Here is a 26958-nt window from a genome sequence, read left to right on the forward strand (position 1 = left end):
TTGGTAAGAAAATAATGTCTAACATACACAGTCACATCAATATATTTATAAAACCATTAAGAGAAACCAAATATTCATTAAAATTGTATTTCGTACTTTCATTCACATACTAGGACCCTAATATGAAAACACCTGTTCAAAACTTTGAATTCAAGAACTATTTGAGATGAAGTTCATAAGATTAAAAAATACCTTAATAGACTTCAAAACAGTAAAATAATCAGTTTCCTGAGAAAAGCCTTTCCACAATTTAAGCACAGTTAACTGCATGCAAACAAAAAAGTACTGAATTAATATCTCTAAGAACTGAATTAAAATATTTTTTAAAGTAGAGGGTTCTCAGCTTTGAAGAGAATAATATTCAAGCCACAACAAAGTCAGCAACTACTGCCAACCTGTTTGTTTGCTATGCTAAAGCTAAGAATTATAAACATTAACTAGGAATGAAATATTTTTAACATATTACTATTATCATAACACTTATGATGATATAATACAGAAAAATTTAAGATTTCTTCTGTATTGTCATGATACAAGTGGCCAACTTGCTGTCAAGAATGGCCAAGGCTACATGGTGAAAAACTGAGACTGGACTATGGGATACGAAACAGAGTTAAGAATCAAAGTAGTTGGGCAGCCCGGGTGGCTCAGCAGTTGAGCGCCACCTTCAGCCCAAGGCGTGATCCTGGAGACCTGGGATCAAGTCCCATGTCAGGATCCCTGCATGGAGCCTGCTTTTCCCTCTGCCTGTGTCTCTGCCTCTTTCTCTATGTCTCTCATGAATAAATCAATAAAATATTTAAAAATAAAGAAAAGAATCTAAGTAGTATATATGTGTATGTGTATAGTTTTTTAAAAAATTATTTTGAAATATAAAAATATTGATAAGGTGTTTTTAAATAATGAAGTATATTCAATGGTTTTAGCAAGTTGCTGAGAAGAGGAAATGAATAGTGGGAAAAAATTAAGATGATTTCTAGGTAGGTTAGTATAACATGCATAACATGCACTATATATAATGCAAAGTGATTCCAGAGGAAATAGAGTTACCATTTCTTACTATTGAATAAGTAGGTGATCAAATCGCAGAACAGTAACAAAATGTAAAGAAGACTCAAAAGGAACCAAAATAATAGTTCTCTGCGTAGTTTACAGTTCTGAATAGTTTAGTTTTCACAAGAGGAAATCCAGAAATAAATCTAGTATAAATTTGAGAATTCAGTGTGTGACAGAGGTCATACATAAACAAAAAAAGTATTTAAGAAATGCTACCAGCATAGCTGGCTATCCATTGAATTGAACATAAAATTGTATCTTATTATTCCATATACAAAAATTAATTTAAGTTTAATTAAACACAGTCCAGAAAATCTAGGATACTACATGATACAATCTAGGAATAGGTATGACTTTTTAAACTAAGCTAAAAACGCAAAAGTTATAAAAGAAATCGTAGACATATTTTACCATATGAATGTATCTTTGTAAAAGATACTAAATAGCAAGTCAAGAGAAAGATGAGAAAGCTGAAAAAACCATGAAGACAAGACAGAATGGTAATAGCTATTACACTCAAAAAGAAAGGATAAACAATATAAACAGGGATTTGGATAAGAGGTACTTTTGGTTGAAAAAACCAAGATGAACATGCACATTGAAATCTGAGGTTGTTTTATAAAATAAATGGTAAAAGAAACTATGAGTAGATAGTTCTGTATGTGTGGAGAGAGAAAGCACACTTGCGTTTTACAGAACTATTCTTTTATTTATTTTTGAAAGAGTGTGGACCTGTGCATTGAAGGGGGAGGGGCAAAGGAAGAGGGAGAGAGAGAATCTCAAGCAGGCTCCACGCCCAGTGTAGAGCCCATTGTTGGGCTTGATCTTACCACTGAGTTCATGACCTGAGCTGAAATCAAGAGTTTGACACTTAACTGACTGAACCACCCAGGTGCTCCTAGAACTTTTAAGACTGGATGATCATATAGAAAAAAATTACTCACTAATTTTGCAAGGATGTTTATCAAGTAGTAATTAGAGACAGGAGAGCCAAATTATGAAGGGAAAGAGAAAAGGCCTGTAATAAAATAGCTAGTATGCATAATCACCTACCTACATTCTTATAAAATCATACACATGAAGAAAAACTAAGAAGGGGATAGTGACCAAACTTGCCAGAGGGGATACCCAAGGAAGTTATATCAGTATTTGGATACTCTTCTCCATATAGTTTTGTAAATGTAATCTGACGTAGCCATGAGAGCCGATTATTATCATTCTGATGTGTATGTATGTTTACCTTGACTGTTATTAAAGGAACAGAGTCAGTTCAATCTGGTTTCAGTTTACTAGAGGGGCTGGCAAACGTTCTGTAAAAAACCAAACAGTAAATATTCTAGGCTTTCTGAGCCACAGTGTCTCAAACACAACTAGTCAATTCTGCCACTGTAGGGTAAAAGCAGTCATGGGAAGTGATGGTTATTTTTATGAGATAACTTAGTGAATGTAAAGTATCAAGTTATTTAATCAAATACTAATTTAGGCATTGTTATGAAGATATTTTGCAAATGTGCTTAACATTTACAATATGTTGACTTTAAGTAAAGGAAATTATCCTTGATAATATGATGGGCCTCGTCTATTCAGCCTTGGGAGTAAAAACAGCTTTCCTGGAGAAGAAATTCTGCCTTAAGTCTGTATTATTCACTCCTGTCTGAGTTTCTGCCTTCTGGTCTGCCCTACAATTCCAACAACCCCTACAACTATATTAGCCAATTCTCTAGACACATAAATAGATAGTACTATTACGTATTATTTATTGTTTCTCGGGCCAACACGAATACATAGATAATACATAAACACAGCCTGCCTGTGTTCCAATAAAACTCTTTACAGTAATAGCAATGAACCAGATTTGGTCTGTGTAACATATTTTCTCAACCCCTAGTATTATTAATAAAAAAAAGAATTGCCTTTATTTAAAACTATGTTTCAGGCAGTCTGAAATGTATTTTACATATGGGTTCCAAGTGCATCATTAATTGGGAATTGCTTCTGATCAGCTTATATATATTTTGGAGTAACTATATGAGCAAGAATGATTATTCCTAGAACCAGTGAGTTCTAGACCATGAGCTTATGTATAAAAAAAGGTTTCTCAGACAGTTTTTTTTTTTTTATATTGTTTCAACTACTAGCTTTGGGGATTGAAAATTATTGCAGCAGAAATCAACTAACAGAGTTTCTTGAATGTTTCTTTATTAAATGTGGTATTTTTTTATTAGACTCAAATTTCTAAAATTCTCTAATTAAAGGAAAAATTAAAATTCACAAAATCTCTAAATCAGAGGTTTACCATTTTTGGAATGAAAGGAATTCTTTTACATCAAAGATTTATTTTATTTTTTTTTTATTTTTTTTTATTTTTTATTTATTTATGATAGTCACAGAGAGAGAGAGGGGGGCAGACACAGGCGGAGGGAGAAGCAGGCTCCATGCACCGGGAGCCCGATGTGGGATTCGATCCCGGGTCTCCAGGATCGCGCCCTGGGCCAAAGGCAGGCGCCAAACCGCTGCGCCACCCAGGGATCCCCTACATCAAAGATTTAAAGCACAGTATCTTTAAGTAAGAAGAAGAGTCCTCAATCCATTATTAAATAATAGTATGTATTTTAAATTATTTATACCTTGGGGCATTCGGGTGGCTCAGTCAATTAAGTGCCTAACTCTTGGTTACAGCTCAGGTCATGATCTCAGAATAGTGAGATCAAGGATTGTGTGGGGCTCCAACTCAGCTCAGAGTCTGCTTGGGACTCTCTCCCACCACCCCCACCCCCACATGTATACACCTACATGCTCTCTCTCAAAGAAAGAAAGAAAATCTTAAAAAATAAAATAAAATTACCTACAACTTTTATTTTATTACCTATAATTTTAAATAGTAGATCCCCAAATTAGTTGATGCCACAAGGTTTCTTTTTCCAGGGATCAATAAAATGCCCACTTAAGAAGAAATTGGCATCCTTTCTTTTCACTTCAAGGACAACCTCCCTATAACCACTCTTTTCTCATTCCAAGCATTATCTTCTGTTACTTGAAAGCTTAAGAAATAATCTACATTTAAAAATGATTTGATTTATAAAAAGCAAACATGACCACACTTTTTCAAGATCACATGGTTTATTCAAAGTGAAGAGAACCTGTAAGATTGCCCTTACATAGGGAAGCTTCTTAGAAGATTAGATTGTGGAATGACAAAAAAAAAAAAAAAAGGAAAATTGGAGCTTTTAAATTTAATATCTGAAAGAGAATTCTCTAAGCTATTAGGTAGTTGAAGAAATATTTAGCCATTAGAGGAAAGGGCTGCTATGACCATAACCAAATGACAAATTTATAAAGTAGAAAGGGGAAATCAGTAGTTGTAAATAAGAGCCTAATTTAGAGAAGAAGCCAAGTTTAGAAAACGAAAACTAATATGAGTGGTGCAGGCAAGAGGTGAACCAAGATATTTAGATATAAAACAGTATGTCAGAGTTGGTCATAAGGACCAAAAGTTGAGTAAAGGAAGATCAATTGGTATTTTGAGCAAAAACGACAATTATGGAGTCTAAATTGGTCAAACAATTCTGAATTCAAACATTTTGCCTGTCAAATCATTTCGTACTGATTTTTAGTTCAGAAGATATAGTCACCATTGTAACGGCCCCTGTATCCACAATTCCTATCAAATTGTCATTAACAGAGGAAAATCTCCATAATTATTTCTTGATAATGATAGTTACATGGGAACTCAGAGAAGGTATTTTACAAGCAGTAAGTGATCATTGTTAAGGAATAAAAACATAGTTATCAGTGATCTTTACCCAACTACTAGCATCAGTAAGAAATTAGTCTGGAAGTTATGTTTAGCGTAGAAAATTGGTGCCACACTCACCTCTGCTGATAGCATCAGTTCTGGGTGGGGATGAAGCCATAAAAAATCTGAACCATTCTTGCCAGGTTTGGGGGTTCTGTAGAGAAGTTACTGCTACCAGGTCTGACTGCCATAGTTCAGGAAAATGGTGCAGTCATTCCTCTTAGCGTAGAATATACTTGAGAAGATGCTTAAGGGACCTATGTAACATTAAGCCCCAGAAAGATATTATTAGCGGTGGTTTAAACATGGAATGCATTAGCTAACAGCTATGGAATGCTTATTATGTTCCAGGAACTGATGCATTATCTCATTTAGTCCTTTCAACAACCCTGTGTGGTACAGGTATTGTCATTAACCCCATTTTACACAGACAGGTTTGCAAAGTTAAGGAATTGCTCAAGACAACAAAAGTAGTAAGATCAGAGTCAGAAGCAGATTGGTACTCATGCAGTCTGGTGCTTCAGGTGTGTACATCCAAAGCCACGATGCTACAGGTACACTCACACAGGCTGGGGAAAAAAAAATGTTTCCTAAAAAGGGATATTAATTTCCTCTAAAATATAATGTGTTCACTTTACCCTATACCAGATGCTTAATCTTTAACTCACATTCTAAAAAACTAGATTGACATTTATGTGCCAACTTTAAATGATAAACGTTAAATCTTTAAAATTCATACTATTTTACAACTTGTAATAGTGAAGCGTGGACAGTCTGTCTGTCTCCCAGACTGAAACAGGGATAAGTGATAGTACATTGCCTTTGGATAAAATGACAAAGAAATAACGTATAAATTTCATACTTCATTGACTGGAATTATTTGAATCCAATGCATTGCTTAAAACCTAATAAAATAGGTGACTTAAAAAAATCAGGTGCCATGAGTAAGCCTACAAGTTCCCGTAACTTGCCTCTACCTTAGGTAAAGAACTTCTACGTTTGATAAATTATTCAAAATACGCACAGTATCACCTGAATCCACGTACTATCTAAATGCGCATTAAATTGTGGCTTTCTTCTCTTACTCCCCCTTTTTTTTTTTTTTTTACTAATCGTTCACATAGTAAGTTTTCCACACTTCACAGGGTCTTGAAAGTTTCGCCTCATTTTCACCAGACCACTTTATCTCAAAATTTTCTCCCCTCTAAAAGTGAATTTTTTTTTTTTTTTTTTTACTGCAAAATCTGCAGCTACACTCTCAAAGATCAGTACCGCGATTTTGAAAGACACGACGGCACAAGCGGAGCACCCCGAGCCCGAGGACCCCGAGGAGGGTCGGTCCCGGGGCAGCCGGCCCGCGCCCGGGGAGGGGAGGGCAGGAGGCGAGGTCGCAGGAGCCGGTGCTTCGCTCGAGTCCACGAGCATTCGCTGCGCCACTTACCAAGCGCAAAAAAAAAAAAAAAAAAAAAAAAAGAAAGAAAGAAAAAAAGAAAAAAGAGCAGGCGGTTTTCCCAGCAGAGGTCCTGCAGGCTCGCGGGAGGGGGCAGGACCCGCGCCGGGACTCGGGCGCCGGGGAGCGCCGAGGAGCGCCGGGGAGCGCCGGGGCTACATCCGAGCTCTCGGCAGCCGGGCGAGCGCGGCCGACCTGGGCCAGGCCTCCGACGCCCCGCGCCCGGCGCCCGCACCCTCGCCGGCCCCGCCGCCAGCCCGCCAGCCGACCAGCCGCCGCTGCTTACCGGTGGCGCTTCGCTGCCTCCCGGGGGCAGCCCTCCAACGGTTGCCGCAGCCAGAGCACCACCCCGCGGCGGGGTACGTCGAGCCCGCCCGCAGCTCTCGGGGCCCCGCAGCGCCGCCCCTCTCGCGAGAAGTCGGCGCAGCCCGTGAACTGGGGGGTGGGGCGGGGGCGGGAGGAGAAGAAGGGAGGGGCTTTCAACGGTGGCGGTCAGCTGTGCGCCGGCTCCGGGCGAGGGGCGGGCGCCATTGTGCTTCTCTGCGGACTGCTCGGCTCGGATCGAGGCCCACAACCCCGAGGAGGAAGGCGGCGGGGCGGTCGTGGCGGGCAGGACGCGCCCCGTTCCGTGCCGGCGAGGGAGCAGGGGTAAGCAGCTGCGGCGCTCGGGCTTCTCCCTGTCGGGTCGGTTCTAGGCTAGGCCGCGTGGGGGAGGGGAGGCCGCGGAGGCCGCTGCCCGGGCCCGAGCCGGGCCTCTGCCGGCGGCCTGCGGTCTCGCGGCGGAGTTTGTGACGGGGAGAGGGGCGGACCGTACGTCCTCCTCATGGACGGGCGGTGGGCGAGGGGCTGGGGCCGGCCTCCTCTCGGACGGTCCGGCGGACCCGGGCCCTGAGGGCAGGCGCGCGGGGGGCGGCCTCCGGGTCGGCCGGGCCTTGCCAGCCCCTGGGCGGCGCCGGCGATGGGCTCACTGCTCGCTGCGTCCCGTGAACGTCCTGCTGCTTTGGGAGTCGTTCCGGGCTGCGCGGAGCTGCGTGTAGGCCGACTTGAAGTAGTCGACGGCATGTGTGCGTTCGGGTGTACGGGAAACCGGCCTGTGGCGGAAGAGCTGAAGAGCTCGAGGGCACCGTCGGAGAGTATTCCCTCATTTTAATGGAGCTGCGTAGTGAAGGTGGACATCATGTACAAACAAGTACCACAAAATACGACAATTATTATTATTTTTTCTACGTACACATGTAAATATTCTTAAATGGGGAAAATCTGTCCTGGTAATGGATTCGTCACGACTGGTGTCGCTCGGCACTACTGAGAGTCAAGGTGCTAACGTGAAATGGAGTTTTATTAAGATCTCTTTCATTTTTTAAGGTTTGTAGGACTTTTTAGTTATTTTTTTGTAAATTTTTTTCAGACCTCCCTTTACTCTCTCCGTCTAGAGCTAAGGTAAGGTCAAAAAACGAATTTTTATTTAAAAAACAGCATACTTTTGTTAACAAGGCAAACCACATGGTGTAATTAGATTTTTTTTTTTCCATGAGAATAAACATTTTGTTTCAGAAATGGGGTCAGTACTTCATTTACAGCTCTACAGACCTCTGTGAAAGCGGTGTTGTGGTGTATGAGGCATTTAAACTCAGAAGATCTGGGCTTGATTCTTAATTTTGGCATAATTTTTAATCCCTTCAGGTTTCCTTAGAACCATAGCAGTTTTCCTAGAGTTGAGGTGAGGATTAAATTGGGTGAGGGAGCCTGTAGTAGTCAACACCTAGGGGACAATAATGCTCTTGGATTGAATTTTTAATGGATATAAGCAATTGGAATTGATACCTAAAGTCCAATTGTTTATATTCTGGTCAGAATAACCTTAAAATTGTACTCAGCCTTTAATAGCCCCTCCCCCCCCAATAATTGTTATATAAGTTCTATTTGTATGTTTTGTATATAAACATTTATATACAAATATTTTTAGGTAACAACTTTTTACAATTTTTCCCTTGCTCTGTATTATGCCACAGATGTAGGCATGTGGGGTATGTGTAATCTTGGCTTTTTTCCAAAGTTGCATGCAGGGTCAGATGTCTTGAATAAGAATGATTAAAAATGCCTACTTAAATACAGGTGATTATTCTTTGCCACACTGGCAAGAGAGCTTATTTTCCAAAGTAAAGCACAAAGATTTCCTTATATAGATGTGCATGTGTTCTACATGAAGATGTCAGATAATCACCTGAGAACATCATCCATGGCTCTCAGTGCAGCCAATTTTTATCGAGCTCCATATCCATTTCATCCAACTCTTCATCTGGTGTATGTTCAAGAGTTGCCCATTATTAATATTTTAGAATAGTGTAAAATTACCAACTTATGTAAAACATTTTTTGATAATTTGAAATTTGTTGTATTCTGGCTACTAGACCAGGGCTTCTTCATATTACAAGAATGAGCTTGACACGCACCCGCCCTCCACAACTCACAGTTTAGTCATGAGACTAATGTATAAACAACTGCTGCTATTATCTCAGTCTAAGAACATAGTACTACTGTGGGAGCACAAAGGAGGGGTGTTTAATCTTTGGGGAAGTTTTTTTTACAGGAACTATTGCTTGAACAGAGATGTGAAGATGACTAGGAGTGTGATAAGGAAACTGCAAAGTCATGGTATCGTATTTTGTTTCAGGAATGGACAATTTGTTCCCATAGCTGCAACAAATTGAATGGAAGGTGACATGAAAGACCTCTACTGTTTTAGAAAGTGCTCTGTGCTGTTGGGAATGGAGAGCTATTGTATCCCTAAGCCCAATAAAAATGATTTTTAGGTTATCTTTACTGATGGCATCCTTCTGTTAACTGCTGATAATTAAGTGCCAATAATAAAGAACAGTGGGAAATGCATAAGTGGAATGCAGAGGGAAATGCTTGCATCAAACTATTTTTAACCAACAAATTAAACTTACTAGTGAACGTTTTAACTCTTAAATAGCAGAATTAACACCTGATCACATTAGGATTATAATGTCAAAAGAGTAAGATTCTGAATTACTTGTAAGATCTGTTTGAATTCACTAAAGCAAAATTCTGTTATAGTCAAATAATTTATCTTCTCACAAATCATTATTTTATAGAAACTCTACCTTTAATACAGTTGCTAATAGTAAGATGAACCCAAGGTGGGTATAAAATTCTAATTTGAAAGTTGGCTCAGGTTTCATTTTCATTGATCTTAACTTTTCTGGTCTGAACTCATGTGATCAAAGCTGGTTTTTCTTGCTCTCAAATATATTTCTCTGTGGCTCTACCAGTTAGACTACATAAGTTGAACACCTGGTTTTGAAATCACCCACTGCTCTACACCCAGTTTTGTCAACAGCTTTAGAAGAGGCCAAATTTTGGACCTTAAAAGCTAGGTTCTCACCTTTTATTAGGATCATTGCACTGCAGTGTAATGTGTTTCTCACTTTCTCTAAAATGGTGTCCACTCTAAATGAAGATTGAAACTTCACATTTACAGATCAAAAATACTTCAAAGGAGAAGAGATTATTTATAAAGTAGTGTAAATTTAACATAATAGGCATATTTTCTCGTGAAGATGTTAAGCCTTTTTCTAATTATTTTTTAAAGCATGGGTAGATCTTTGTGTCTTAAATATCTGTCAGCTGAAACTCAGAGGCAGTTTTTAGAAACTCTAAAACTCTTGTGTTTTCTCTTGTGTTTTCTTTTGTGACCACATATAGGTTCCACATCTCACTATTGATCTTATTTCACTAGGATTAATAAAATACTAGAATTTCCCATTTATTATTATTTTTTTAGATTTTATTTATTCATAAGAGACACAGAGAGAGGCAGAGACATGGACAAAGGGAGAAGCAGGCTCCATGCAGGAAGCCCGATGTGGGACTCGATCCCAGGACTTCAGGATCACGCCTGGAGCCAAAGGCAGACGCTCAACCACTAAGCCACCCGGGCATCGCAGCATTTCCCATTTAAAAAAAAAAATTAAAAAATATTTTTTCTCCCGGAAGCAGATTTTTATAGAAAAGGCTAAATACTTGGTATGAAATGGAATATTATACATAATGATGGAATTATAAGTATGTTTGCAGTTCTGGAAGACTAGTGGCTACTGGAATACATAGGTATTTTGTGTGATAACTCTGGCCTTCAGGCTCTGAATTTATTGGTAATTCACTAACTTCAACTCCCCTAGATACTTAAGACAAATTCTAAATTAGACCCTAAAACAGAATCAATTTTTCATAGAAACTGGGTACATAATTGTAGCAGAATTAAAATAGGATGAGTTATGAAGCATCACTCTTGCTGCATAGCAAACCACTTCAAAACCTAGTGGATTAAGATTATTGTTTACTAGTACATTTCTGTGCACCTGTTGGGTCGATCTGCTGGTTTTGCCAGGGTTCACTCATGTACTAGCATTTAGCTGTAGGATTTCTCAGACTGGAAGATCCAAGATGGTGTCATTCACAGGTCTGATAGTTGGTTTGGTTAACATTTAGGCTTTGCTTTATATGGCTAATGGCATGGGGTTCTCAAGACAGCATTCCAAGAGAGTGAAAGTAGAAGTTGTAAGATTTCTTACAGCCTTGTAGATGGTATAATGTCACTTAACCCTGCATTCTCATAGTCAAAGTCAGTGTCACAAGACTGGCCCATATCCAAAGAATGGGGAAAGTAAGATTCTACTTCTAGCAACATCACAATGTAAAGAAATACGCATACTTGGTTGGGAGGGGTTTAAGTACAGACATTCTTAAAAATGTCATAATTGGGATTTGTTTTAAAATAGAGGATGCTAGAATAGACTGATAGGTTAGATGTTGATAATTGTTGGAGACTGTTGACTTATACATGGAGGTTTACTGTCTCTATTGCGTGTTTGGAAATTTTTATAGTAAATTTTTTAAGGCATATTCTGGTAGTCTAAACATTTTGTGAGTGATTTTAACCTTATATTCTACATAATATTTACTAGAATTGTAATTTATTGTTTAATATTTATTACTTTCTTTTGTGTTACCTCGATACTGAAGAGGGTAGACCAGTAGTACTGCAATTTAGGGAATTACTCCTAGGAGTTCTTTATAGAATTTAAGGTATTTAAAAAAAAAAACCAAGTCTTTTCATTTGCAAATTATGTTACTCTTAATTATAAAAGGAGCAAGTACATTAAGGAAGTTTTGGAAAACTGAATATAAGGCAGGAAAAAACCCAACCATAAACAATAAAATGTTAATGTTTATTTTTCCCCAATATTTATACATATGCTTCCACAAGCAAGGTATGTCTTTTTAGATGGTAATTATCCTCCTGTAATAAATCTATATGACTTTAAAAAATTCTTTTTACTATGTGTTAAAAACAATTTTTAAAAAGATTTTATGTATTTTAGAGAGGGAGAGGGACAAGCAGACTTAATGCTAAATGCAGAGCCCAGTGTGAGGCTCAATCTCACAACCCCAAGATCATGACCCCAGCTGAAATCAATGCTCAACCAACCGAGGCATCCAGGCACCCCAAGACAAATTTCAAGTAATGAAAAAACCAAGAGAATGTCTGCTAAGCTGTATGAAAATCTTTTAATGGTGATAGCATTGCTTAATAAGAGCAAGTATTTGCTGAATACATACTACACGGTAGCAAAGTTCACAGTATACCTTTGAAGTTGGTATTATTATTATCCCCATTTTGTAGGCAAAGAAATTAAATACTAGAGAAACTAAGTCTAGCATCACCCCAAGTAAAGGACGGACTTCATAGCTTGCGTTCTTAACTATCATTTCTGTAAATAGAAATTGGCTCATGTGCTAAAAAATGAGCAATGCTTAATTTATCTTGCCTGGCCTCAGTTTCATATTTATTTTCATCTTTATTGACTTAATTAATTAAAGGGAAAGTCTTAGGGGTGAGCCATACTATTTGTTAATATAGATGGGCCTGCGGTCTTGTTAGTCTTGTTACTTGGTTTATGAGTGTTAGGAGATTCACGACAGATTGTGAACAAGACCGTTATAGTAATGGAACAGAGTTAGAGTCTAGGAGCAGTCAGTTAAGCGTCTGCCTTCTGCTGGGGTCATGATCCCAGGGTCCTGGGATTGAGCTCCACTTGAGCTCCCTGCTCAATGGGGAGCCTGCTTCTCCCTCTCCTCCCTGCTTGAGCTCTCTCTTGCTATTGTGCGTGCTCTCTCACTCTCTCTCCCTTAAATTTTTTTAAATGAACAGAGTGGTCTAGAGAGTGATGGGAAAGGATACATGTTATTTGATCTCTTTATAAGCAGAATCAGTGAAAACTTTAACACGCTATCATTTCTCTGACCTTAGGAACTAATGAGCTTTCCAAGTTTGATAACTAAAAATCCAAGGCATACTTGGTAAACAATTTATGGTAATGCTCAAAGAGAGTTTTACTGTTAGCTAGAGAAATGGGTAGAATTCCTTTTTTCTTAAGTGTTTTCCTATATGGCCTGAAGCTTTTCAGTTTCCTTTTCCATAGCGCCCCTAAATTCTACTCATCAGGCATAACCAGTGGAGGAGCAGCACTTAGGCTGACCATCTAGAAAGTATAGTGAAATCAGAAGGCCAGGAAGTAACATACGTGTATGGGGAGAAGTATATAGATCAGTGTAAGTGGTTGAAAATCTGTTATCACCTAGGCTGCTCTCCTGTGTTTTCAAAACTATTTCTACCATGCTTCTAAGCCTCTTCTGTCTACTTCAGACTAATTTCTTTAAAACTCATCTTGGGCTTTTTTGTCTTCTATTCTAAATCCCTGCAAGAAAAAAAAAAGTGGCTTTTAATAGGTATTCTGAATTATTTCCCCCCACCCTCCAAAGAATCCTTTTCTACTTGACGTATTTAATCTGCCTTCTCTATCCATTTCTTTAGGCCCTCACTAATTTGCCTTGGAGCTGGTTTGTTTTTTCCTAGTAACTTGTCCTTAGTTCAGGACAAACTTGGGAGAGTTTTGTTTTTAGCTGATGGTATTTCAAGATCTTTAGTAGTTTCTGAGCCTGTTGCATTAGATTTTTGCCTATTATTCCACAAAGGTAGTAAAATTAATTACTAACTTTCAGCATTAAGAGAAATGCAGGAAGATGTATGTGTATCTATTATTAAGGTTAGGCAAACTGGATAAAGTTTTGTTGAACTACTAATTGTTTTATTTTTGAAAGCTCTGTCAGGAAGATAATTTCTGGGGTCCTAAGGTAGGAGAATATACAAATTACTGGTGGTGAAAAGCTTCAAAACCATTGACTATGGTTAAAGTACAAACTCCTGAGCAGTGGACACAAGATTGCCTTTGTGATATGGGGCTAATCTATTTTTTATATATTTATTCCCTTCAGAGATCTTTGTTCCTCTCTCCACTTCCAGATCTTCAACTTCACTCTGACACTCAAATTATTTTCTATTTTGTAGTTCTTCAACATGCTTTAGCATTTTTATGGCTTCTTGTCTCTTTTTATTTTTCAAAGGTCAACTAAGATGTTACCTCCTTTGAAATCTTATTTGGAGCTTTTGACTATTCCCCAGTCAGTGCTCTCATGGCATTTTCAGATCTTTATTGTTTTTAAATGTAATTCTTGGAGGGGTGAGAGTATTTAGAAGTTGGCGTAATTGTTAATCTCTGGTAATTATTCCAGTCGGGCTTCCTGACTCTGATCCTTTGTCAGTGTTGAAAAAATTTCAGCCAGTATCTCCTCAATTTTTTTTCTCTGCCCTGGTCATTTTCTAAATTCAACTGAAAAGTACATTAGACTTCTTTACTTCTCTATCAGTGTCTCTTAAACCCTCCATTCTATACTTACTGTCAACTGTTTTTCCATGCTTCATTTTGGACAATTTTCTTTTAGCCTATTTTCCCTAGTTCTTCAGTTTTGCTTGCTTTACTGTTAAATGCCTCAGTTTTCCACTTTGCTCACATTGGGGCCATGCTCATTTGGTTTCCTGACTCTCATGGCAATGGGTTAATTTTTTTTTTTTTTAAAGATTTTATTCATTCACGAGAGACAGAGAGAGATAGAGGCAGAGACACAGGCAGAGGGGGAAGCAGGCTCCATGCAGGGAGCCTGACGTAGGACTCAATCCGGGGTTTCCAGGATCACAGCCTGCGCCAAAGACAGCGCTAAACCGCTGGGCCACTAGGGCTGCCCTTTCCTTGTGTTTTTTAGAGGTCTTGTAATTTTTGGTTAAATGGCCAAAATTGTAAGAAAAAAAGTAGTGACTGAAATAATATTTAAGCTTGGATCTAGACATACTCTACTTCAGTCAGACTGTTTTTAGTGTGATAGTGAAATTGGTTTAGTCTGTAGTTGAGCCAGGCATTTTTTTTTTTTTTTTTAAATTAATGAGAGACACAGAGGAAGAGAGAGAGGCAGAGGGAGAAGCAGGCTTCGTGGAGGGAGCCCAATGTGGGACTCAATCCTGGGTCTCCGGGATCAGGCCCTGGGCCGAAGGCGGCACTAAACCACTGAGCCACCTGGACCACCCAAGCCAGGCTTGATCTTTATTACCACTTTAACTTCAGAGTGGTAGACTGCTACTATGTAATGTGAAGCCTGGGGTACTGGAGGATTTCTTTCTTTTAGTAGTATTCTACTAGCTTTAACTTCCCACAGGCCTTGTACATTTGTACCATAAAGAGATCTCTCTCTCTCTCTCTCTCTCTCTAAGGCTGTTGTAGCTCTCTCAGCAGTAGGCTGCCTTTTTTTTCTTATTTAAAGCAAAGCTTAGGGTAAAAGGGAGTGTTCTTAGTTCTGTATATCTTTCTCTAGTCTTAGGCAGGCTGTCTAAAACTAAGTCCTCAGAGGTGGGGTGGTCCCAAAAGTTCTGTTCTTCTCCCGGCCTCCTAGAGTCCAGAGTGCATGCAGACCCTTGCCATCTCCCCACCTCCCCCTGCAAAAACAACAAAACAAAACACTGATTTCTGCCTTGTATTGATGGAGGATCTTGGGCAGCAGGTTTTATAGCCCTTCTGCAATGGCCACAGACCTTTGCCTTGTATAGAGTCTGTGCTGGAAATGGGTTTCATACCTCCTTTCTTAGTCACAGCCAATCCCACCTTGTACTCCTGCAGGATCTGGGGCCTGGATGAGCTCCTTCAAGTTCTTAAGCATAGACAGGCCCCGCATGGTCATACTACAGAGAATGAGACTTCATCTCTCTTATCTGTCCTCAGTCTTTCGTATGAGGCTTATGGAAAAGACTCACCTTGTGTTGAGGCGCCCCCAGAATTTCTAATCTGTCTTAGACTAGCAAATATTTACCTTTAGGCATTTAAAAATTTAATAAATTTTGGCTGTTTCTTACCAGCCTTTTTGGTGGCCACCTTTGTTTTTATTTTTTCTTTTGAGGGGCTTATCATTCTGTTGTTCATTTCATCTGTTTGCCTTGTAGTCTCAGCTCTGGTGTACTCAAGAAAAGTGATTTAATAGATTATCTGGCTCACTGTTACTTACTATGTTAGTTGGAGTAATGTTCTCTTGTTTTCTATGCATTCAGCAGAGAGGGAACATTGAAGCCCAATTTTGTTCAATTTGTCTTATTTTGCTTGAAAATATTGAAGCAGGGAAAAGTTGGGAGACTAGTAAAATCAGTATCCACATAACCATGCCTCATGCATGTCCTGGGCTGTGATTTCTTCTGCTGGATTCGTAAAGTGAAAATTTAAATTTTCTGGACATTACAAATGCTCCCAGGGCAGGAAGGTCTTTTGTATTTTCATATCTCTTGGATTCCTAATTTCCCTTCATAAGTTGTGTATGTACTTATTTTTATTCCACTCCCTCTTCTCCTGAAATATGAGTTTAGGAAATAGATTTTATTATTAATATTTCTAAAATTTAGCACCCTACCTGGTATACTGAAAGTACTCAGTAACTTTTAAAAGTTGAACTGCAACCAGGTTGTTTTGTTTTTTTAAGGTGGCAATTGGAAATTAGGTGGAAACAGGTTAGAGTTCTGGATGCTGGGGCAGAGAATTTAGACTTCTTTTCTAGCAAGGTCCTATAAAAAAAAGTTTGGAAATGGAACCATTACAAAAGACAAAAATATGTCCATTAATGATTTCACTTTAGACAGCCTAGCATGGTATTATCAGAAACTTAATTTTGTTGGTTTACCCAGAGTAGCCCTGGTGTCCAAGTAGAGTCTTGCTGAAAACATTGTAAAATTCAATTTTAATGTGTTTATATTCTAGTATAAGTTGTGAGATAGTTTTTTCAGTTTTATTTAACATGTCATGATGAGATCTTGATAATTTGCAGGCAACATTGGGCACAAAATTAGAGATTTTTATAACTCAGTGATGAATTCCTTTGGGCTTTTTATCTGAACTGAGAGAAGGTTTAAGACAAGATTATTTCCACAGAAGAAATTCGAATTGTGTTGTTTATAGGTAGAAAACACCTTTTTTTCCCCTAAAGATTCTTTATAATGTTCAGATCACTGGAAAACATGAACTTGTTTTAAAGAGCTCTTCAGAGTTTCTGAGGAAGCCCAGCAAAATGAAATTATCTTTAAAAAGTTAATTTTCCTAGTAACTAACAAGTCACAGGTTTATGAGAGTAACAGACCCCATAAATTGTGATGTTGGTAGGAATATCTATTTCCATTCCTGTTGCTTTATGCCAGTCATTATTAAAATGCTTTAAAGTGAGGGAGGGTACACTTAACCAGAGTAAAGTCACAACTAATTAGGTAAACTAGCAGTTAAATATCTGATCCAGAGGATCTTCACCCAAGCAACCCTCATTTCCAAAGTTGAAAAGTTCAGTAAAGTAAAAACCTCAAGTATGGATCAAACAATTTTTATCGCTCATTTTCTTCTTTCTGCATTCAGGCCAAATCTGGAGAATGGAGAATCAGCCCTTTGCAGCTGTCAGTGCCTCAGCTTATTCAGATATGTTGATAAGGAATATGAGCACACGATTCAGGTGGACTCCTGATGCCTAGGACTTGCATGAGGCTTAAAGAGAGTATGAATTAAGCGTGCTGTGAAAATTTCATAGCGATCATGCATACTGTATACAACTAGCAGATAGTCATGTATTCCTTCTGTTCAAGCTCATGCTCCACAGTCCTCTGTGACTTCAAGTATTATAAAACCTAAGTTCAGGGGCCTCTGGGTTGCTCAGTTGGTTAAGCATCAAACTCTTGATTTTGGCTCAGGTCTTGGTCTCGGGTCGTGAGATTCAGCCCTACATCAGGCTCACATGCTGGGCATGGAGGCTGCTTAAGATTCTTCTCTCCCCCCCCCCCCCCCCCAAATAAACACAAGTTCGGGATGGAATTATCAAGAATTTCAAGATGTCAGTAGTACAGCTTTCAGTCAAGTGCAGGATCCTGTATATGTCACATGCCTATGAAGCCAGGCCTGGAGGTAATGTTTATCTAATTACCAAACAGCTGTCTGACTCAGGAATCAAACCTAAATAAAGAAATACAGATTTAAAGACATACAGTGTTAGAAAAATGAAGATTTATTTTACTGACTATTGAGGTAAGATTGCACTTAATGAACTTTTTGTGCTGTATTCATGAAGTCTTGGTTAAAAGTACTAAGCTTCAAATACATTTTTCTGATAGTTCTTGCTTATACCTTTCTTTTACAACACGTACAACAATTTAAATGAATGGTTATTTGTGTGGGTTTTTTTTTTCCTTTACCGGACCACAACGTCTTCATAGTCACTATCTCAGTGTTTGCATTCCACGTTGTCCTCTCACCTCATCCCCTTGTTTAGTATTAGTTAATGTACCTTGCACACACCAAGCATCTAATAGGCTTGATGTCTCCATAGTACGATGCAAGTGGTCTGGAAGCAGTTTTTCAAGGACTGCGCATTTTATTTTTTTCTACAGTTTTTTGTACTTTTGACCTACAACTTATGCAACCAAATTATGTAAGTTTTCTGCTAACACCTACATTGTCAGAATTCAATCAATTTATATAGAGGAGTTGCCAAAAATAGTTTCATAGAGTATAAATTCTGTATCTCAGAGGACTGTGCCTCTTTGCCTTCTCCCAAGAGGTTTGTTTTGAGCAGATTTCCTACTAGGTTAGTTTCATTCTGCAAGTAAGTGCAAGTAAAAATTGAGTATAAATACAAAGTAAACTATAAGGTATGATGAAGAAGCATAATCAGGGGATCACTGGGTGGCTCAGCGGTTTGGCACCTGCCTTTGGCCCAGGGCGCAATCCTGGAGTCCCGGGATTGAGTCCCATGTTGGGCTCCTGGCATGGAGCCTGCTTCTCCCTCTGCCTCTCTCTCTCTCTCTCTATCGTGAATAAATAAATAAAATTTAAAAAAAAAACAAAAACATAATTATTGTAGAACCATCTATAGGCCTATATCTCAAAAAAACATTTTGTCTCTCTGTTAATATCCTCATCACAAATAGTCTCTTGTTTAGTTTTATAAATATTATTAGAACAAACAGGGAGAAGAAGCAGATGCCCTGCTGAGCAGGGATCCTGACCTGGGGCTGGATCCAAGGACCCAGGATCATGACCTGAGCCAAAGGCAGACATTTTTTTTTTTTTTTTTTTCAAAGGCAGACACTTAACCAACTAAACCATCCAGACTCCCCCTTGTTTATAATTTTTATAGTTGTCTTAATAAAATGATAAATCTGCAACTTCTTAAATCATTTGAGTTTTTACATATCAGTAACCATTGCTCTTCTCACTAATTGTGTATGCCTTCCATAAATGTCCTATTCATAATAATTTCTTTTTAATTGAATATTTTATATGAATATAGTTTAAATTTTTTTTCTTTTTCTTTTTTTTTTTTTAGTTTAAATGTTTTATAAAAAGCTGAAGGTAGGGGCATCTGTATGGCTCATTGGTTAAGTGGCTGACTCTTGACTTTGGGTCAGGTCATAGGATTGAGCCCTGTGTCCAGCTCTCCACTCAGCAGGGAGTCTGCTTTGGGGTTCTCTCTTTCTTTCTGCCCCTGACCCCACCCACTTCTCTCTTTCTCTAAAATAAATAAATCTTTAAAAAAAAGAAGGCTAGAACATGGAAAAGACTTATGTTAGGCAACTGTATGCTTTACTGTCCAAACTAGGCCACTTTTAAGAGACAACCCAAGGCTATTAATAATTGTCCTGGGGTAATGAGCACAAATTAGGACTTTTCTGGAGATACTGGGCAACCAGGAGATATGATCATATTAATTTAAAAAGGAAAAGAGTAATCCTTTGCCCCACCCTTCATTCCCAATCCCTTTGCAAAGGCATTGACCTCAACTTTTTAGCTGTTCTGGGATTTACCTTCACATTTCTAAAGAACATATTTATACTATTTCATGATTTTTAAGTATCATATGCATTTTCGTTATTCACCCTTGTCTTCATTGCCCCAGTCACTTCCATCCCACAGCATGTTTGTAGCAACAAAAAAAAAAAAAAAATGTTTTTTAAAGATTTTATCCATTTATTCATGAGAGACACAGAGACAGAGGGAGGCAGAGACACAGGCAGAGGGGGAAGCAGGCTCCATGCAGGAAGCTCAATGTGAGATTCAGTCCCCTCCACCACCACTACCCTGAGATCACACCCAGAGCCAAAGGCAGACGCTCAGCCACTGAGCCACCCAGGTGTCCCTGTAGCAAAAGAACTGATTCAATACCTTATGTTTCCCTTATAACTAAATATTTACCCAAGTTTCACCCCAAACACCCCGTTTGTTGTACAATAATTTTTCCTAATGAAGAAAACTTAATTGCCATTCATTCTTTGTACTTAGCAGTTTTTTTCCCCAGTTGTGTTATGGTCTCTGCCATTTGCCACAATAGTTTTCATGTGACTTCCCCCTTAGAATTTTGCTTTCATTATCTGCAATCCTGGTCCAATCTGGATTAGTAGTAGTTCCCTAGGCTTTCTACATACTTTTGGAACTATTTCCTGGGTTCTATGTCTAGACTTTTCCTTTTTTAACTGTTTCCTGGGTTCCATGTCTGTTTCTTTCTTTACACTCCTGTTTTTCTAGGACATCGTCTTCATTTACCTTCCTATGATTTTTGTCTTGATTTATGATCTTTTTAAAAGATCTTGAATGAAAAAATAAATAAAAAGATCTTGAATGTCTAAAAATGTGTCCTGTTCACCTCACATTAAGTTGCTAGATTGGAATTCAAGGCTAAACATTTTTCTCAGTACTACAGGCATTGCTTCATTGTCTTGAGAGTTCTTAAAGTTGTAATTAAGAAGCCAGTACAGGATCTTCTCTTCATTTTTGTTATAAAATTTCAAGATGATAAATTGTGCTTAGTGTTGGTCTTTTTTTTTTTTTTTTTTTCTTTCTTTGATCCTGCTGGGTACTCTGGATCCCTTTCAGTGTGGAGATTTGTATCATTCAGTTCTTTTCTTTGGTAATTTTCTTCTTTCTTTATCAATCATGGCTGGAGTCAGATAATTCTCCTGGTTAATTCTATTTTAAAGCTATATTTTCTACTCCTGGGAGGTTTCCTCAATTTATTACTTATGCTTAGGTTGAATTTATTTCATTGTATCACAGTTTTTTAAAAATGTATCCCATTTTGAATGTCCATAAGCTCTCTATTATACTCGTTACTTTCTTTTTCTTTTTTTTTGTTTTAAGATTTTATTTATTCATGAGAGACAGAAAGAGCGAGAGAGACAGGCAGAGGGGGAAGCAGGCTCCATGCAGGGAGCCCGATGTGGGACTCAATCCTGGGACTCTGGGATCATGCCCTGAGCCAAAGGCAGACGCTCAACCACTGAGCCACCCAGGCGTCCCTTCTCCAGTTTCTTTCTTAAGCATCCTATTTCATGAATGGATGTCTTTTGATCTCTTTGAGGGTAGTAGTTAGTTCTTTTCCCAAAATGTTCTTTAAGTTCTTTTTTTGTTGTTTTTTTTTTTCCTGATCTTTCATATTGGAGGACACTCCATGATCCTTAACGTTTATCTGAAAGAAGCACTAAAACTGATTAGAAAGTCTTGGTGACTAGTAGACTTTGCTGTGGGGTGGGATATTCATGTGGCAAACTAGCTTGGTAATTGGGAGCAGTCCAAATGTCCAGAAATCTTCTGGTGTTTTATTTGGTGATCCAAGAATAAAATCCCTTAATTTTAAGGCAACATTGTAGAAATAGGACTAGGAAATAGATCTCAGGTCTCAACAGTGAGCCTATAGATATTGTTTTGTTTTTTAAACTTAACCCCTGCAGAGATGATTGTATACTTGAGTGGTATGGTTTACCTATGAAATCCTATAAATACCTTCCTTTTGGGAGAATGAAGCTAGGGGAAGAATTTGACCTTTTACTCCTTTTACTGCTCATTTTTAACCCTATGCATCTTTTCTTTTTAAGGTATCCTCTATCTTCAGGTCTTGGTTCTTTTTAGTGTCCTAAGGCCAAATGCTTTGCTTCTAGTTTCTACCTCTTCCTAATTAGGGTGTGGTTTTATTTTCTTTGCTTAATTATTGTGCCTTTCCTCCTCCTTTGGATTTTCCAAATATACATTGAAATCTCTTGCCTCCTTTGGCCCCCTTTAGATTCATTTACCGCTGTCTTATCAGGGTTTTGGCAAGAGGGGCAAAATAGACGCTTTAAGGATAATCTGTCATTTTTTTAAAAGATTTTATTATTTTTTCATGAGAGATAGAGGCAGAGATGTAGGCAGAGGGAGAAGCAGGCTTCCTATGGGGAGCCTGATCAAGACCTGAGCCAAAGGCAGGTGCTCAACCACTGAGCTACCCAGGTGCCCCATCTGTCATGTTTTAACTGGAAGTTCAAGATTGACCTTTTGATCAACTTTCTTTGATTTAATCATATCTCAGTATAACGTACTTTAGCTTGTCATAAGTTGGATATTTTTAATGGAAGAATTTTAATTGATAATGCATCTATTACATCTTTTTCATGTTTATTATGTAAATCTTGCAATGTAGACTATATGTGTTGGTGTTTTTTCCTATCTTCATTCTCTTAACTGTTATTGCCTGATACCATGTATTTAAAGTAAATATTATGAACAAAAGAAATTTCTTTTGTAGTAACTTTTAAGGTAGAAGGTTGTGATTTATCCAAGTTGGCAAGTTAATAAGGTTACACGCCAAAAATAGATTAGGTATTTTTACCTTAAATGTTAACATTTGAATTTTTTTATCCCCCCCCCCCCCATTTAAGGACAAGGGTGGAATGTGGGGGGTGGTAGAGACAGAGAGGGGGATTCCTTGACCAACCCAGAGCCTAAGGCAGGGCACCATCTCACAATCCTGAGATCATGACCTGACCAGAAATCAAGAGGTGGATGCCTAACAGAGCCACCCAAGTGCCCCTAAATTTGAACATTTTAACAAAGCAAGTGTACCTTACCCAACTGGAATATCAAATAAGTGAAGTCCATCTGTTTGTAGTTGCTTTAATGCCAGTCCACTACCAGAACAAGAAGGGAACTTTTGACCTTTAAAGTAGGTAGGGAGAAGTTGAAGAGATTATTGTGATTTAAGTTTTTTGATACATAAAAGTAATGTCTTTATAGCAGCATTATTTGTAATAGCCTAAAATTGGAAACAGTTCGGGCAGCCCAGGTGGCTCAGCTGTTAAGTGCCGCCTTCGGCCCAGGGTGTGGTCCTGGAGACCCGGGATCGAGTCCCACGTCAGGCTCCCTGCATGAAATGGAGCCTGCTTCTCCCTCTGCCTGTGTCCATGCCTTCTCTCTCTCTCTCTCTGTGTGTGTGTGTGTGTATCTCTCGTGAATGAATAAATAAATAAAATCTTTTAAAAAAATTGGAAACAGTTCAACATCCATCCACAGTAAAATGGGTATTGATACAGTGAAATTCCATTTAACCAATTAGAGTGAACTTACTACAGCAACATCTACAATACAAATGAATCTCACAAATACAATATTGAGCAAATAAAACTAGACCTAAAAGAGAATATGTTGTATGATTCCATTCATATACACAGGGGTGTCCACCTCTGTCCAAAAGTAGAGCACTTCTGTGAAACTTTGTAAGCTGAAATTAGTGAAGAAGCAATTAGCATTAGTTTGTATGGGAAAACTTCGGAGCATTCCCAGACCCAAAAAATAACCTCTCTCAGAGTTTTATGATACTGTATGCCACATCCTGCTAAGGGATGCACAATATACATCGAGATAAAGTACAGAAACTCATAGACACAGTTTAGAGTTTGGGCAGCTTGATGCTGAGATGATGAATGTAGTCCTGGGGAAGGAGATTGGTGTTGTCACTTGCTACTCAGGGTACATACTGCCTGGTATGATGGCTTGCTACGAAACAAATGCTGAATTCTGTTTTTTCACTTTTCACCTTTTTATAAAAGCAAAAGTTCTCTTGGATTTCTTTTTGTTGGTGAAAGCAGGTACTAATGTAGGTCTTTTCTGGACTTTTGAAAAGTGGGAGATACCTGTATACTTAAAAGATCACATAAAACATAAAACTGTTGTGACTCGGTGTAGGTTGAAGAATGTTTAGTAATGAAAAATTATTCTCACTTTTGAGAAAGGGAGATAGGAAAACAAATTATATAGCATAAGATAGCGTGTCTTAAAAGTTTGTACAGAGCAGAAGCACACAAAGAAAAATGGTTAGTTCCCTACCATTACTAGTAATTGAAGGGGGAACAAACTGAGTTTCTAGGTACATACAAAAGGCCCGTGAAAACATATTGTGATGGGAGGGTGTGCAAATAGTATAGTATAGTTAATGTTCATGATAAGAGTATTTAATAACTAAGAATAGCAGACAAGAACAGATTAGTGTTGGATTCCATAGAGAGACAAAATTCAGGGAGGAAAAGAGCCCAGGCTTTGGAAACAACTTCAGATCATCATCCCACTTTTACGAGTTTGCTTCATTTTATGGGCAATGGAAAGCCTTTGATGGACTTTAGACTTAGAGGGCTGTTGATAGTCTCATAATTCACCATGCCTGATATAGTTAATTTGCATGGTTAATTCTTGATTTGAACTGATGATTAAGGAGGATTCTTAAGAATCAAAGGTTTGTGTGTTTTCCCAAAGGCAATTAATCAAAATTTGCATTTCACAGGAAATCTCAAGAATGGAGTCTAAACCTTCAAGGATTCCAAGAAGAATTTCTGTTCAACCCTCTAGCTCTGTAAGTGCTAGAATGATGTCTGGAAGCAGAGGAAATAGTTTAAATGATACCTATCACTCAAGAGATTCTTCATTTAGACTGGATTCTGAATATCAGGTAATATCTTAATTTGGAATATATGTACACAGTCTTTTTGAAAATCCCTGGGGCCACTTGGTTTTTAGATTTTAGGAAAGTAGTAACTGTAGTTAATAAGACCCTCAGCTGGATCTGAGGCATCCTTTAATAAAACACAGGAGTATATCTGCAGGAAAATGAATGACTCTTCACACCAAGAAACAAAAATTCAATATTTTCTGTCTTTGTGGACTTCAAAATTATGAAGGCAGCATTGTGGTCTGATATAAAATCATTATATACTGCAAAAAAAAAAAAAAAAAAACAAGAAAAATGATTATATACTGAATTTCAAAGACCTGGAAACTTATTTTAAAAACATATAAGTATTAGTTTAAGTATAAATTTGACTCAATGTGGATGACTTGGTCAGAGGATCAAAAACTGTACCCTTTCTTGAACATTATATGTATTCATCTGACTTTTCTGCATGTACGCAAAGCAGTGGTAGAATAATGATTGTTAAGTGTTTTTCTTTAGTGTGGCTTCTAAATATTTTGCTTTTAGTGGTGGGTGATTATTAAATTGACAAACTGTCTTTTGTGAAGATATATTACTAAGAGTCTTTTAGATGAATTTTGGGGCTTTACTCACGGTTAATGAGTTTGCAGATTCATAATCTACATAAGCTATTCTTATGTAGTTAGTTTTCCTTTGGATTGACAGCACTTGTTTGAAATGGCTTTTTAGTGTTTTAAATATAATGATTGTAGTGTAAAATAGTATAAATCTTAGAAGGCGTGATTTCTAGGTTTAATGCAATTCATATTGCTAATCGTTCAAATTTCAGTTTATTGCATTATTGGCTGAACAGCTAATGAAATCATATGTGGTGTGCAAAAGTCTGATGTTTAACTTGAATCAAAGAGAATCCTTTAGTGAAAATTTCCATTTAAGTATTTATAAATTTATATATCATGTGATGTATGAAAGAATCTCATTTTAAACTATTTCTACACCATAATGGTTTTATAAAATATTCAGAGGAAGACTAAACTAAAAATATTCTCTAAAATGCATATATTACATATTTCCTCACTTTCTATGAACTACTTACTGAATCTCATTTTAAATATTGGTTGATAATGTATTTTTTTTACTCTGTTGCTAGACAAAAAACACTTGCTTGAGGTACAGAATCACATATTTGCATTCTGTAGAGAAGTTCTGGGTTAAATGAGTATGACTTATTAAGAGCACAGATTTTTTTTCTGTATTCATAAAAAATTTGTCTACAGTTCTTTTTCTAATTTTTTTTGTATAGCTTACTAGTGAGGAACAGACTCTGAAACCAGCCTGTACTTCTAGAATGGAGTCCTCTTCCACTACTTGCTAGCTGTATGAACCTGGGCTTTACACTTTTCTTTCTTATTTTCCATATCAGTCAAGTTAGATGAATTATTACACTGAATGAGAATAGTGCCTGCAACATGATAAACACTATATACATGTTAGCTGCTACATTTGTTTTTATTATCATTGTTATAGTTAATTATATTAGGTCCTAAAAGTCTTAGCTATATATATAGAAAATTTACTGACATTCACCTGAAAATATAAGTATTTTCAAGACTATATTCATTGCAGCATTTTATTAATGTCATAGATTACTCTGAAAGTCTGTTTTCATTGTAGAAGTTAAACAAATGCAAGCATAAAAAACAATTTGTGTCTTTTATTGATTCTTAAGATAAATCAGGGTTGGAGTTTTTCTTAATGTTTTCAATTTCTTTAAATGGCGTCTTATTTTTTTTAATGGATTATAGGAATATTTCCAATCTTAACTACTACTACCCTGCTCTTTAGTTTTGGTTTAGAAACTGAAACTTCTGTGTTCCTGCACTAATTATTTTATATCTGTGTTTCTTCTGTAAAGTGGTGGTAATAGTAACTTCTCAACGTGGTTATTATTAAGATTAATTGAAACAACACACTAAAGCACTTAAAGTGACTGTGCCTGGGACTTGGAGTTCAAATGTTTCCATTTATAATGATGAGGATTGTAATTGCTATTGTTACCATTATTTCCTGGCTTTATATTGGTTTAAGTAGATTATGTCCTTTAAGATACAGTATATGTCATCAGGATATTTAAATAACATATTATGTATTTTATATAATATTTTCAAATTTTATTCAAACTCAATTTGCCAACATATAGCACCCAGTGTTAATCTCATCAAGTGTCCTCCTTTAATGCTCGTCACCCTGTACCCCCACCTACATCCCCATCTGCAGCCAACCCATGGTTTCCCAGAGTTAGGAGACTCTCGTGGCTTGTCTTCCTCTCTAATTTTTCCCCACTCAGTTCCCCCCCTTCCCTTATGGTCCCTTTCACTATTTCTTATATTCCACATAGGTGTGAAGCCATAATTGTCTTTCTCTATAATATTACTAC

The 26958-nt window shown here is 37.7% G+C and overlaps 2 protein-coding genes across 6 annotated transcripts in view; one reads left to right on the forward strand and one right to left on the reverse strand.

The window, feature by feature from the left end:
• Nucleotides 1-6214, reverse strand: part of BAZ2B (bromodomain adjacent to zinc finger domain 2B) — a 391511-nt gene extending 385297 nt beyond the window's left edge. The window contains exon 1 of the mRNA XM_041721644.1: nucleotides 4931-6214. The gene's annotated coding sequence lies outside the window, so the exon portion shown is untranslated. The remainder of the gene's footprint in view (nucleotides 1-4930) is intronic.
• Nucleotides 6215-6777: 563 nt separating this feature from the next.
• Nucleotides 6778-26958, forward strand: part of MARCHF7 (membrane associated ring-CH-type finger 7) — a 52270-nt gene continuing 32089 nt past the window's right edge. For all 5 annotated transcript variants that reach the window (XR_005982674.1, XR_005982675.1, XM_041722104.1 and 2 more), the window contains exons 1-2: nucleotides 6778-6950; nucleotides 24375-24539. Coding sequence is in view for 3 of the 5 variants with exons in the window: in XM_041722104.1 (XP_041578038.1) it covers nucleotides 24387-24539 (153 nt within the window). In the remaining 2 variants the exon portion in view is untranslated. The remainder of the gene's footprint in view (nucleotides 6951-24374; nucleotides 24540-26958) is intronic.

This window comes from Vulpes lagopus, chromosome 11 (assembly GCF_018345385.1).
Source record: "Vulpes lagopus strain Blue_001 chromosome 11, ASM1834538v1, whole genome shotgun sequence".
NCBI classification, from domain to species: domain Eukaryota; kingdom Metazoa; phylum Chordata; class Mammalia; order Carnivora; family Canidae; genus Vulpes; species Vulpes lagopus.